Source organism: Gopherus evgoodei, chromosome 1 (genome assembly GCF_007399415.2).
Source record: "Gopherus evgoodei ecotype Sinaloan lineage chromosome 1, rGopEvg1_v1.p, whole genome shotgun sequence".
Lineage (NCBI taxonomy): Eukaryota > Metazoa > Chordata > Testudines > Testudinidae > Gopherus > Gopherus evgoodei.
The window spans coordinates 191242729-191257357 of record NC_044322.1 but is presented as its reverse complement, the minus strand read 5'-3'; the positions used below and the strand labels follow the sequence as shown (position 1 = coordinate 191257357).

General features: G+C 40.8%; 1 protein-coding gene across 4 annotated transcripts in view; it reads left to right on the top strand.

Moving 5' to 3' along the window:
* Positions 1–14629, top strand: part of CRYBG3 (crystallin beta-gamma domain containing 3) — a 142598-nt gene that overhangs the window by 65285 nt on the left and 62684 nt on the right. For all 4 annotated transcript variants that reach the window (XM_030581399.1, XM_030581408.1, XM_030581426.1 and 1 more), the window contains 3 exons: positions 1341–1388; positions 1733–1848; positions 3014–3161. In XM_030581399.1, coding sequence (XP_030437259.1) covers positions 1341–1388; positions 1733–1848; positions 3014–3161 — 312 coding nt within the window. The remainder of the gene's footprint in view (positions 1–1340; positions 1389–1732; positions 1849–3013; positions 3162–14629) is intronic.

Below are 14629 nucleotides of genomic sequence, written 5' to 3'. Positions count from 1 at the left end.
TTCATGTTCTGTAAGTAATAACTAAAATGATGCTGAACCCAGTTGAAATTACCATCTTTTTTAAAAAAAAAAAAACTTAACTGTCTTATCTAAATTCATTCTGTTGTAGGGTATAAGGTAAGCCTATGATTGCAGACAATTAAGTTTTCTCATTGAAGCATTTTGTAAATAAAATGCACCCAGTTACTGGGACCAGATCATAAACAGTAGAGAAGATCCTGCAGCTTCTAACAGTAAAACAGCAAGTAAATAAAAATATGCTTGTCCTTTGAATGGTATTTTAAATGTGAAGATGACTGGACAAGGCACATAGAGGGTTCAAGGAGGGGAACAGAACTGTCTTTATATGAAAAACTGTTCTTTTACATTTACTCTACTTTTGATTTTTTGTTCCTTTGCTCCCTGAGAATAGGGTTCAGTGTTTGGTGTATCCTTCAATTCTTCCGTAGGTTCCAACTCAGTCTATGTTTATACTTACAGGGACATATGAATACAGGCATTGCACACCCCCACCCCCAGCATGGGTATAAATAGTGTAGATGGGAAGCACTGCTTATGTGAGTAGAGTACAGACGCATCAGAATATTAGGGTGTAAGCTCTATATATCTAAGCAGTGTCTCTCATGTCTGCACTGCTGTTTTAGAAGTGTAGTGTCCAGTGGCCTCCTTCCTGGTGGAGCCTTTCCCCACTTCAGCGAAAGGCTCCTACAACAGGGAAATGATCTGGCAGTTGGGGAGGCAACTGGAAGAGGCTTCAGCATCTTCCCACTGCCAGAGCCTCTCACTCCTGCATGTAGCTTCACATCACAGTGTGCACACAACCTGCTTTTCACTGTGCTACATATACCATACACAATGCCACAAGTGTACACAAGGCTGCTGCTGCCAAATATTCAAGCTCTTTCTACAGATTAGCACTCCTGTTTCAGTTTATTTAAAGCAAGGTCAGTTGAGAGGAGAGAAGTAGTATTTTGTGATGATTTGGGGAAATCGAAGAGAGCGCTTACAATTAAGAGTGTCATAGCCTGAAGAAATAAGCTCTGGTGTGGTACAATATCACTCTTTTCTAGTTTGGGGAAGGGTGTGTGTGAGAGGAAATAGTTCCGCGTGGGTCTGATTTTCATTAAAGCTCTCCTAATCTAATATTTGTGGGGTTTTAAGGATCATTTATTTGACCCACTGCATTAAACTGCCTAGGCCTAATTTGCATAACAGTGAGGCTAGGATCAGCTGTTGTCACTGATTAAAGCAATATGTTTTAAAGGAATACTGGTCTTAAACAATTTTCTGTGCTACTATTGTAGTTTTAATAGTTATTTTCCACATCATTTTAATTTCAGAATCTTATTGACAGGAAAAGCCTCAAATGCAATCCAAGACCAGGAAAAGTAAGTGCGATCTTGTCACGGTGTAGGTAAATATGAATTAAATCACCATTAATATTTTATAGAGTAGCAAAATTTTGAAAGAAAACATGTTATGTCAAATTTGAGTACTTGTAATGCTGTACATGCTAATTGTGAGATTAGATGCAAAAAAATTCCAGTCTAGGGGAAACCTACTTAGTTTGTCTGATTATTTAGTTCAGCAGTCTACAGTTGAAGAAAATAATGTGCAATGCTGGTAGTGCGTGCATATACAGAATCAGAATCTGTTTAAAAAAAGCAAAAATTAGGAACTTAATGTATGTGTTGAAGTGCCCCTTGTTCACATATAATGTCTGTTGTTTTAGATGATTATTTATGACATTCCTGGGGAGAAAAGTAAACGAGAAATATACCATGATCTATCAGATGCCACATCCTGGATCTTTCCAATAGGAACATTGCTTAGAATTATTAGAGGATGGTAAGAAATCCGTGCCTTATTTAAATGGCATCTTTTCAGAAGATAAATGTGTGTATTTTTCTTATACCTCGGCCTCTGTTATTTATAACACAAACCTGATATGCAGGGTGTCTTTTCTTGGTTTATAATTACAGTGGCATTTACAAGTAAAGCAATATAGTAAGTATTACTTCTGCTGGGAACTAGCTTAAAGCAAAAGGAAGTTTGTTTTGTAACCAAAGCTAAGTTTTCAGTTTAATTTCATTAACCAAGTGATGTTGCAAAATGAGCTGTAAGGCATACATGCCCAACTGCTGTTTGAAACCTGGCATTAAAAAGGAAGCATAGAAGTAGTGGGATGCAGAAGAATATTTAGGATAGACTGTATGAATCTTTCTTAATCCATTTGCAAAGCTTTAGTGCAAAATGAGATAATAGATGCTTTGGAAAGCTAAGGCTGGGAATGCATCTGTCATACCTGTGTGCCCACAATTATTTAATAAGTGCATAGACTTCAATAGAGCATAGACTTATTGAAGTAAAGTATCAGAGGAGCAGCCGTGTTACTCTGAATCTGTAAAAGCGGCAAAGACTTCTGTGGCACCTTATAGACTAACAAACTTATTGGAGCATGAACACAGAACTCTTTACCACTTTTACTGAAGTAAGTTCATCATACCATTCAACTCCTCCACACTATAATTCCGTTTCGTGGTAACATTAATATAGTTTGAGACTGGCCTAGTTATTTCTTATGTTTTATGCTTGTTTATTAACCACTGGATGCCATAGTGGTAGTTGCATGTTTTACCATTATATGGAATCGAGGACCTGTCTTAGTTATTTTGTCTGGAACTAGGAAAGTAGGATGTTTAACTTGCTTATCTTTTTCACTTACTGGTTAGATGTCTGCAAATAAGGCTTTTAATCATGCTGGTTAGTTTGAGACACTGAGCTATCTAACAGAAGAGAAGAGATGCCTATTTTATTTTTTTTAAATACAGAAATGAAGCACAACTTAGGTAACAAGTGGAATATGACAAGAGAGAGACAGTGCAGGAAGGGACACTGATAACGGGCTTAGTGGAAAGAGCTCTCTACTGAACTTTTCTGGCATGAGTGTTGTATTGCCATGGTTCTAGTCTGCATAATAGTTACAATTCTCTTAATGATTTCATTATTACAGCTGGATTTTGTATGAAAAACCAAAATTCCAAGGAGAGAAATATGTGCTAGAAGAAGGAGAAATGATCCTGAATAGTCTTTGGGATCTTCGGGACATGAAACGCCATCCAAGGAACCTTGCAGTTGGTTCTATCAGACACGTAACAAAGGTATAGACTTGGTTGATAATAGGACACAAAATGCACACATTAACATCAGTAGTAGCAGTGTCCTTGTAAGAACGGACACTGCGTGTCTGCTGTATGTTTCCTGTCTCGTTGTCTTCAGACTAGTGTCCAGCGGAACTTCAGACTGTTGATACAAGTCTCAAAGTTATGGCTGCTTCTCTGAACCTTTGAAGCCTTTTGATTCTTACCTCTCTGACCAATTCTTCACCTTTCTTCTTCCCAACCCAAGACTGTAGTCTTCACTTTCTTCTTAAGTGCCTGAGTCTATTCATCTTTCTCTGAATGTAATAAGCAGTTAGTTTATATACTCTTGCCCCACAAAAACCCTCAGTCTGACTCATTGGTGCCCCTTCTTTGTCACAGATATTTGATTGCCCAGTTAATTTAAGTAATAGGAATTAATTCTGATTCTTTGTTACAAACATTTTTCTGTTAAACATTGGACTGTTCACAACAGCCTGTCTGGTTCTCCTTTTGGGCACTAATGGTTTCTAATTATTATCTGTACCAAATATTCTCTAAAAATTATGCTTTACCATTTTCCCATATCGTTTTTTTCATAGTTACTGTAATATTCTTGCTGATAATATACTGATGGGTGTAATAGACTTAAGATCATTAGATAAGACACAGTTCAGAAGACTGACTATGATGTTCAGTTAAGTGAGTCCCTTTTGAGTAGGTAAAAGCCAGATTTCACTTGTGGAAATAAAATATGAGATTGGAAAAGCACACCGCATAACTCAAATAACAAAAACAAAACATGAACCTCAGCCTAACCTTTCTCCCCAAGCTTGGCTGTTCCCAGGATCTCCCTGTAGAATCTACTCTATGCCAGCTCTAGTCCCTTCTGCTACAGAGAAATGTCTTGTATCTTGATTAGCGTTAAAATCCACCTGCCAATGTGAGTCAACAGTCATTACTCTTAATGTTTTTGCAGACCTGAGCTTAGGATGGCTCCCCAGAGGAGCATTATATTCTTACGTAGCATTTTAGAAACTGCCTCTGTTACAGTATCCTTTGTCAGTAAAATGGGGAAGTAATGGATTTAAACACCATGATGTTCTCTGGGTATTCTATCGAGCTTCACTGCATGTCATCCATGTGGTTTGTCAAGTGTATACCAACTTGCTGTCATGATACTTCAGTTTCTAATATGCACAATCCCAAGTCTGTAGTTAGAATTCACTGTCAAATCCAGATATGGCTAAAGGGAAGAGATCTGCTTTTCTTAAAGATTTCAGCCCAAACTATATACTATTGCTTACATGTAATATAAGTGCATTTTCTGTATCCATGTAACATATGCATCCAGCATCACAATACTAGCCAGAGACTCAGTTAGGATTCATAAGGGTTAGTGGAACACCTGCAAAATATGATTGTATTTGCCCCCAGAAATTAAAAAGACACTTTGTTTAAAAATCAAGAGCATAAAACTAAACGTAATGAATCTTTATTGTTCATTGAAAGAGCAATATATTTACCAGACCTTGTGATTTAAAAAGAATCTGCACTCATTTTATTGAGCACAGCAGTCTAAAAGTTCACATAGTGAGAGCCCTTTATTGTGGATGAATTGTGACTTGTATTAAAATGTGAGTGCGTCTTATTAACATAGGTATTTTTGCATCTCTAGTGGTCTAATTATTTCAGAATTTACAATATTTGTGTCACCAGTGAGAGATGGGCATAATATCAAGCCACTGATGGTAAACAAGTTTCATTCTGACTTAAAGATTGAATGAGAGAGAGAGAAATTCAAAAGAAGTCAATTGAGGACATGATTTATGAGAACAGTGAACTTAATTTGTCTAATGCAAAAAGCTGGTGCTAAGAGAAAACATTACAGGACAGAAGATGAATTATGAATATTGGAAAGGAAGCAATGAATTACTGAAATTCAATACTAGTAATAAAATAAGGAACTATGAGCTAAGACTAGAGGAGGACGAATGTATCTAGGACAGGGGTGGGCAAACTAGTCTCACTGGTTACATCCGGCCTGCCAGACAATTTAATCCGGCCCTTGAGCTCTCGCTGGGGAGTGGGGTCGGGCTGCTCCACGTGCATGTGCCACAGCTCGGCGCAGCTCCTGGCAGCAGCAGCACATTTCCCCCCTCTGGATCCTATACGTAGGAGCAGCCACGCAGCTCTGCCCCCGCCCCAAGTGCCGCCCCCGCAGCTCCCATTGGCTGGGGACTGCAGCCAATGGGAGCTGCGGGGCTGGTGCCTGCGGATGGGGCAGCTCGCAGAACAGCCTGGCTGTGCCACTGCGTAGAAGCCAGAGAGGGGGACGGCTGCTGCTTCTGGGAGCCGTTTGAGGTAAGCGCCACCTGGAGCCTGTACCCCCTCCTGTGCCTCAACTCCCTACCCCAGCCCTGATTCCCCTCCCACTCTCCAAACCCCTCGATCCCAGCGTGGACCTCCTTCCTGCACCCCAAATCCTCCTCATCCCCAGCCCCACCCCAGATCCTGCACCTCCAGCCAGAGCCCTCAACTCAACCTCCTGCCCCAGCCTAGAGCACTCTCCCACACCCTGAACTCCTCATTTCTGGTCCCATCCCAGAGCCAGCACCACTGACCAGAGCCCTCATCCCCTCCTATACCCCAACCCCAATTTCATGAGCATTCATGGCCCGCCATAAAATTTCAATACCCAGATGTGACTCTCAGGCCAAATAGTTTCCCCATCCCTGATCTAGGATGTTAGAGAAAACCTTTAGATGGTGAGGACACTAATAATAATTGTGTCACAATCACTAGAAATTTTTAAAGAAGAGTTAAGTAGGTTTCGATCAACAGTTAAATCCTTTTTCCATTCTCCCATGGTATGGTTTGTTTTTGTGGACCACAGCTGGGAGTGATGTACACTGCAATACAAGGTTTAAATATTAGCATTTTATAGACTAGTCCCCAAATACTTGAGCGATGACCTTATGCCTAGCAATTGTGATAGGCTAGAGCTGCTCTGCTGTCAGTCCCTAGATTCATGCAGTACTTCGCTGTGTGCAAGAATTCCTTAGCTGAAGATTTTTCCTAGAATCAGGGCCTAAGGGAAGTCTGCCTTTTCAGGATGTGCGTAAGTGCTTAAATCGGTGCCTTATGGAAGTCCTTCTTAAACAGAAGTTTACTATGCACTATATATTTTAATTGATCAATTCTTGACCTTTTGGGGCCACAGCTCTTGGAGTTGGTATATGTGTGTGGCGTGGGAAAGTTTGCAATGTTGTTGTAGTTGTGTTGGAAGGTTGTTGGAGAGATTTTGTTGATGGAGTGGTTTGCTTGATTACTGTTGGGTTTACCTTTCTGTCCCATCAGTTTAATGATATTGGCTGTGTGCCTGGGCTAGTTGGTTTTTCTTTTAATTTTTTTAATGTTTTTAACTGTGTTTTTTGCTTCTGTTAGATGCCTTCAAATAGCATCTTTATAAGTTGGTTAAATAGTTTGGGATAGTGTAGTGCACTGGCAGGTGGAAGAAACATTTATGGAGGAAACTGTGGTAGAGCATTTAATATTTTATTTTTACAGGGCAGATGTTAGTGTATTGGAAAAACAACTGGATGGTAGCTCTGATTTGGGTAAAAGTCTCCACATGAAGCAGAGATTCTGTTAACTTTGTGGTAGCTGTGGCTCAGCTCATTGTGGATGCAAATTGGATGTATGGTGTGTTTAATTTGCAAGAACCGAAACAAAATCCCAAAGAAATGGATTGTGCAATTAGAGAAACTCAAAGCCACTTGAAATAAGGGTGAGGTTGGGTTCTACCCAGATACGTGAACTTCAGGTCAGGACAGCGAAATCTCCACAGACACAGGCTGATTACTGTTCCCATAGCTCAGCCCAATCAGCCAGTCATCTCAGACCATCAGATCTCAGTTTCTTGTAAGACCTCCTCAGAGATTCAGTCATATAATTCTTGTCCTGGACATGGGTAGCTCTTTTCACAGGTCTCTGGAAATCAAAAGGGGATGCCTGGTGCTGGGCTTACCCCTCAGAACCTCAACTGTCTGCAGAAAAGGATCCCTACCTTATCCATCATGGAGACGTTTTTGGTGCCCGGGGCTTGTGTGTACTGTGACAAAGTCAAGCCAGATGGCTGCAAGAGAGTGCTAGAGAATCTGACAGTCACCAGAAACTGCTTTCAGACAGATTTACAGGTCTTCAATAGGTTTCTGTGGCCTGGAAAGCAGATATGTTAGACTTAGAATGTTAAAGGTCCTCTTCCCTACTAGCTGAGAAGGGGTTACCTCAGGTCAATTAGGGACACATGAATCCAGTTAAGGGCTGCCTGAGACCTTTTACAACCCCTCCTCTTGCAAGAGAAAGAGGGAAGAGAGAGAGACAAGCTGCTGCTAGGCTAGTGGCAGCATGGAAAGCTGCTCCAGGGTGAGAGGCTGTGCTCCTTCTCATAGGGGAAACAGCCAAACCTGAGTTTCCTGGCTAACCAGCACCTCAACCTCCTTTACATTGGAGGGAATAGTATGATCATGAGCTCCCTGGCCTAAGAGAGACACTTCAGAATCCCTAGAGCGAAGCCTGTAGGGGACCCTCTGCTATTTAATGTGAAGGATGTAGGAATGCCTGCCATGTTTTATGAAGATTATATGTTCCACCTGTTTTTTTGATTGTCGTCATGTGGTTTACTGGTTGAGAATAAGCTGTTCATTCAAGTAGCAGATACTTGCAGGAAAAGGGAAAAATAGCTTCAGATAGCTGCACTTACCAGTGTCTAATGGAAAATGCACGTCATTCATTTTTTTAAATTTCCCCTCCAACCATGCACAGCTCACCAGTCTGGCTTGTAAGTACATGGGGGGATCTAAGTGGGAAAATGGGCACAGAGAACCTGGGATGGATAAAAAGACTACTGGTCACAAATCTCCAAAGGGAAGACTTGCAGATACCTGAACCCGCTGAGTAATTATGGTTGGCACCCAGGGCCTGAACTAGGAGTGGTGGGATTCCATGCTGAGAGAGGTGGAGGTGCATGCCTGGCAACCTGTGTAGTGTACTCCAGGAGACTGGAGAGGGATCAAAGGTGCACCTAGCCCTGAACTGTGACATTTAAAACACTAAGGATTTGGAGATGCTAGTTACGCCTGCTTTGTAGCAAACCTGCTGCCAGTGGGAATAGGACTGTTTCAGAAATCCCTATTCTCTGAGGGTTGGTTTGGATATTCCCTGAACCACTTTCCGGACTGAAGAAAGGAGTTGCTTTTCTGGTGGTCCCTAAAGATCCTAAGGAGGAAAGCAGCAGTGAGTTGCTCCTATGGAACCATGGAGTAAGCAGTCTAACCCCAGAATGGTGATGGTGGGGAGGAGAGGAGAAGAGAAACAGTCATGGCACCTTGAAGATGCTTAATGTTAAAGACAGAGAGGGATAGAGAGTGGTGCTCACTGAAGGTTTGTACTCTAATTAGGCACTTAGGCAGCACTCGTTACCCCAGCAAATGAGCATGTCTATTCATTGATGTCTTTCTCTCTCTCCGTTTAACTCTTTATTTTTTTTCTGTGTCTTAGTAACATGACCCTAGCACGCAGAAATGCTCACTGTGATGGCTTGGGTCACAGAAACTCCTTTGGGACTGCCACCTGATGTGCTGAGATTACCTCTGAGCCCGTTTTCCCTGTCAGCTTGGGACTTCAGAACCCTGCCTTGTTGAGCCAGACATGCTAGCCTGCTGCAACACAGACTCAGGTCTGAACCACGTCCTCCAAAAGCTGCAGACTTAACTGAAAACAGCTTAAGAAGTGCTCCTGTCTCTAGCACCCAGACACCCAACGGGATCCAAACCCCAAATAAATCTGTTTTACTCTGTATAAAGCTTATACAGGGTAAACTCATAAATTGTCCACCCTCTATAACACTTATAGAAAGAGATCCACAGCTGTTTGCTCCCCCAGGAATTAATTACTTACTCTGGGTTCAATAATAAGCAAAAGTGATTTTATTAAATATAAAAAATAGGATTTAACTGGTTTCAAGTAATAACAGACAAAACAAAGTAAGTTACCAAGCAAAATAAAACAAAAACATGCAAGTGTAAGCCTAATACATTAAGAAACTGATTACAGATAAATCTCACCCTCAGAGATGTTCCAATACGCTTCTTTCACAGACTAGACTCCTTTCTAGTCTGGGCCCAATCCTTTCCCCTAGTACAGTCCTTTTTCCAGCCCCCTTTGTTCTGTTCCACACCCTTTTATAGCTTTGGCACAGGGCGGGGAATCTTTTGTCTCTCTGGGTCCCCACCCCTCCTTCTAAATGGAAAAGCACCAGGTTTAAGATGGATTACAGTACCAGATGACATGCATGATCACATGTCCTGTGAGACCCCAAGCCTTCGTTCTTCCTGGCCTGACTCACAGGAAGGCTTGCAAGTAAACAGAGCCATCTACAGTCAGGTTGTCCAGGTTAATGGGAGCCATCAAGATTCCAAACCACCATTAATGGCCCACAATTTACATAATTACAAAAGTACCTCGAGTTATATTTCATATTTCTAGTTTCAGATACAAGAATGATACATTCATACAAATAGGATGAACACACTCAGTAGATTATAAGCTTTGTAATGATAATTTACAAGAGGCCTTTTGCATGAAGCATATTCCAGTTACATTATATTCACACTCATTAGCATATTTTCATAAAATCATATGAAGTGGAACGTCACACCCACCTGTTTATATTTGGAAATAATTTTGCATTTGCACAAGGATGTGCCCTTTACTAAGTTTCAGTTTATTAAGTAGCAAACTATAATATTTTCCAGAAATAAACATTATTTTTACAGTAACAAAGTGAAATATCTCGAGATTATTTTGGGTCTATCAGATTTATATAAAAAGAAATTAGAGAGGATTCAAGGAGGTGTGGTGGTCAGACCCAGATTTGGTTTAGACTGCTTCAGCTTCAAACTTGTCATAATAGCTAGATTTTTAGGTATAATGTGTTGAAATATTCCAAGCTTATTGTGGGATATCAGCCCCAAATGATACAAATTTCACCAGGATGAGCTGTTCATGTAAGATTTCTACGATTCTGACCTGACATCTCAGTAAAATAATGGTTCTTGCAGGATTTTGGTTCCATATGACCATACATTTGGAAAAAACCTATTTTTCAGTTTCGTATCTGACCGAAACCAAGTGTAGTGATGGATTTGCATCCACATATCTGAAATTTGAAAAGGTTCAGATTGGAGATACTGGTTCTTAACCTCCAAATGATCACTTTTGGGGGATTTTGTTTGGTAAAAACTGGTTTCATTAAAAGTCTTACTGAAGTTACAGTAAGTAATGCTGCTCTCTAAATCAGTTTGTTCAGGCAGATGTGATCATCTCAGGACAAATATTTACTGATCTAAAGTCCACATGTTTAAAATATATAAGATGTGGTACAGTATGGATGTGTATTTGGAAAGGCGTAATATGTATCTTGTACAATAACACCTCAGGCTAACCTTTACCTTGCTCTGACATCAGTGGGCTAACTTCATCCCCCAAATAAGTAGATGAAACTTGTTTGTCTTCTAGAGGACCTTTACCACAGCACAGAATTTCATCCAGTGGGTGTAAATCAGGGCATAGTTTGTAACTTAGGCCTAGATTTTTAAAGATATTTATGTATTGCTGAGATGAGTTTTGCAATGTCTAACTTATTAGGAGCCTAAATCTCATTTTCCTAAGTGATTTGGGTCCTTAGGAGCCTACTTCCATTGACTTATAATGAGATTTAGGCTGCGAAGTGCCTACAGACCTTTTGAAAATGAGATATAGGCTCCTAAATCAGTTATGCACTGCAACACTGAGCACAGCAAGGCCTAAATGACCTTTAAAAATCTGATCCCTAATCTAATTTAAAACTATATATATAGTTATAAAATTACATATCGTTTGCTCAAAAATTTTATTTCCTTTAAAAATTGATATGTTAATTGCTTTTGGTCATGACCACAAGTTACTATGTAACACTGTGTTGAATGAGTTAGTATACTCAGTGCAATTCGCAAAAAAAAGTCACAGTTAGTAGAGAGTTCAAGTTTGTGGGCCTCCTAGTCAGGCTGAATGGATACTAAAGCAAAATTAGAGAGCTTGCACTGCCCCTGCTTGTGATTCACCTACTTGGTGAAGAACTATATTATTCCAGTCTTTAGTGCTGTCAGCGGGGCACTTTTGATGATTACTAAAATTAAAACAAATCTGGAAGCATTTCCAAAAGAATAAGAAGAAGCATATAGACTCATTCCAAGCATCAGCTTTAGAATGATGCTCCTTAGGTAAACTGAAACAAAACAGTTGATACATATGAGATACTGTGTCTGTGCAGTTAAAAGTACCTTATATTTCCACCTTTTTCGCCGTGTAATCACTGTATTGTGCTTGCCGAAAAGAATTATTGGCATAATTCTCTCTAGAATTTTATGATAGAAAGTTCTAATTTTCTTAACAAAAACTGAATTGTTTGATTCCAGAATTTAGGTGCATGTTGTATAGGCTAAAGTCATAAATGTGTAAACAGTATATGATATATATGTAAGGAGGAGAGGAAGGAAGGAAAGAGAGAGATGTTTTCTTGTACCTTAAGCAGTTACTGCCTAATTCATTAGGAAAACCACAAACATACAAGCTTTGAAAGCCTGGATTAGATTGGATTACAAACTATACAGATTATATCAGAAAACATGAGCCTCAGAAAGTCCCTCTTCATTGTGGCTGTATCACATGCACATACTCATGTGAACTTCAAATTGGACTTTTTTACCTGCTCAGCTGTATGTTTAGAACCAGAGGCATTAGCATTTCTTTAGCGATTTTCTATAAGGTAGTATTGTACTGCAATTTTCTACTGTATCTTTCTGGTTTTGATCTTCTGATACAAAAGCATCGTGTTGCAATTTTTGTTGCTGAGAACAACTACTGTGCATTGTTTGCTAGGTACAATACAAAGGAAATGTGATCTTGTGTGAGAGCATTGCTAATATATTATGTTACTGTACTGTGGGCCTCTTGGGGAAAGTGACTTAACATTTCTCTGAAATAATTTTACCAGAATTATTACTTCATTGCTGACAGTCCAATAACTGTCAAAATAACTTTGTGCACCAGCAAGAGAGACTTCTTTTTATTTTTGATAATTTGTTACTGCTTCAGTGGAACCTGTTCAGAGCCTTCCAATCCTGGGGTGAGGTTCTGTGCTATACAATTGACATACATCCTGATCCTAGGCTTCTCTGGAGGCTGGAACAGTCCCTGACATAATTTAGATCAAGGGTGCCAACCTGGGCCTGAGAAGGAGCCAGAATTTACCAATGTACATTGCCAAAGAGCCACAGTAACACGTCAGCAGCCTCCATCAGCTCCCCCCTGCCCCCAGTGCCTCCTATCCGCCAGCAGCCCCACCAATCAACACCTCCTCCTACATCCCCACACCTCCCAATCAGCTGTTTCATAGCATGCTGGAGGCTGGGGAGGGAAGGGGAATGGGGACGGGACAAGGGCACTGCAGGCTCAGGGGAGGGAGTGGAAAGGGGAGGGCAGGGCCTGTGGCAGAGCCAGGGGTTAAGCAGTGAGCACCCCCCCCCCCCGCCACATTGGAAAGTTGGCACCTGTAGCTCCAGCCCCAGAGTTGATGCCTGTACAAGGAGCTGCATATTAACTTCTAAAGAGGGGACAGGTGAGCAAAGCGCACAGGTAAGTGGGGAACAAGACCTGGGAGATGGGTTGGAAACAGGAGGGAGCATGGGCTATAATGGCAGAGAGGAAGGAGGGTCAGGGCAAAACTGGGAGGCAAGATCAAACCAGTATCTTAGATGCCTATGTACAAATGCAAGAAGTATGGGTAATAAGCAGGAGGAACTGGAAGTGCTAATAAATAAATACAACTATGACATTATTGGCATTACTGAAACTTGGTGGGATAATACACACGACTGGAATGTTGGTGTGGATGGGTATAGTTTGCTCAGGAAGGATAGACGGGAAAAAGGGAGGAGGTGTTGCCTTATATATTAAAAATGTACACACTTGGACTGAGGTGGAGATGGACATAGGAGGCGGAAGTGTTGAGAGTCTCTGGGTTAGGCTAAAAGGGGTAAAAAAACACAGGTGATGTCGTGCTGGGAGTCTACTACAGGCCACCTAATCAGGTGGAAGAGGTGGATGAGGCTTTTTTCAAACAACTAGCAAAATCATCCAAAGCCCAAGATTTGGTGGTGATGGGGGACTTCAACTATCCAGATATATGCTGGGAAAATAACACCGCGGGGCACAGACTATCCAATAAGTTCCTGGACTGCATAGCAGACAACTTTTTATTTCAGAAAGTTGAAAAAGCTACTGGGGGGAAGCTGTTCTAGACTTGATTTTAACAAATAGGGAGGAACTTGCTGAGAATTTGAAAGTAGAAGGAAGCTTGGGTGAAAGTGATCATGAAATCATAGAATTTTCAATTCTAAGGAAGGGTAGAAGGGAGTACAGCAGAATAGAGACAATGGATTTCAGGAAGGCGGATTTTGGTAAGCTCAGAGAGCCTGATAGGTAAGGTCCCATGGGAATTAAGACTGAGTGGAAAAACAACTGAGGAAAGTTGGCAGTTTTTCAAAGGGACACTCTTAAGGGCCCAAAAGCAAGTTATTCCGATGGTTAGGAAAGATAGAAAATGTGGCAAAAGACCACCTTGGCTTACCCTTGAGATCTTGCATGACCTACAAAATAAAAAGGCGTCATATAAAAAATGGAAACTTGGTCAGATCACGAAGGCTGAATATAGGCAAATAACACAGGAATGTAGAGGCAAGATTAGAAAAGCAAAGGCACAGAATGAACTCAAACTAGATATGGGAATAAAGGGAAACAAGAAGACTTTTTATCAATACATTAGAAGCAAGAGGAAGACTAAGGACAGGGTAGGCCCACTGCTCAATGAGGAGGGGGAAACAGTAACGGGAGACTTGGAAATGGCAGAGTTGCTTAATGACTTCTTTGTTTCGGTCTTCACTGAGAAGTCTGAAGGAATGTCTAGTATACTGAATGCTTACGGGAAGAGGGTAGGTTTAGAAGATAAAATAAAAAAAGAGCAAGTAAAAAATCACTTAGAAAAGTTAGATGCCTGCAAGTCACCAGGGCCTGATGAAATGCATCCTAGAATACTCAAGGAGTTAATAGAAGAGGTATCTGAGCCTCTAGCTATTATCTTTGGGAAATCATGGGAGATGGGGGAGATTCCAGAAGACTGGAAGGGGGCAAATATAGTGCCCATCTATAAAAAGGGAAATAAAAACAACCCAGGAAACTACAGACCAGTTAGTTTAACTTCTGTGCCAGGGAAGATAATGGAGCAGGTAATCAAAGAAATCATCTGCAAACACTTGGAAGGTGGTAAGGTGATAGGGAATAGCCAGCATGGATTTGTAAAGAACAAATCGTGTCAAACTAATCTGATA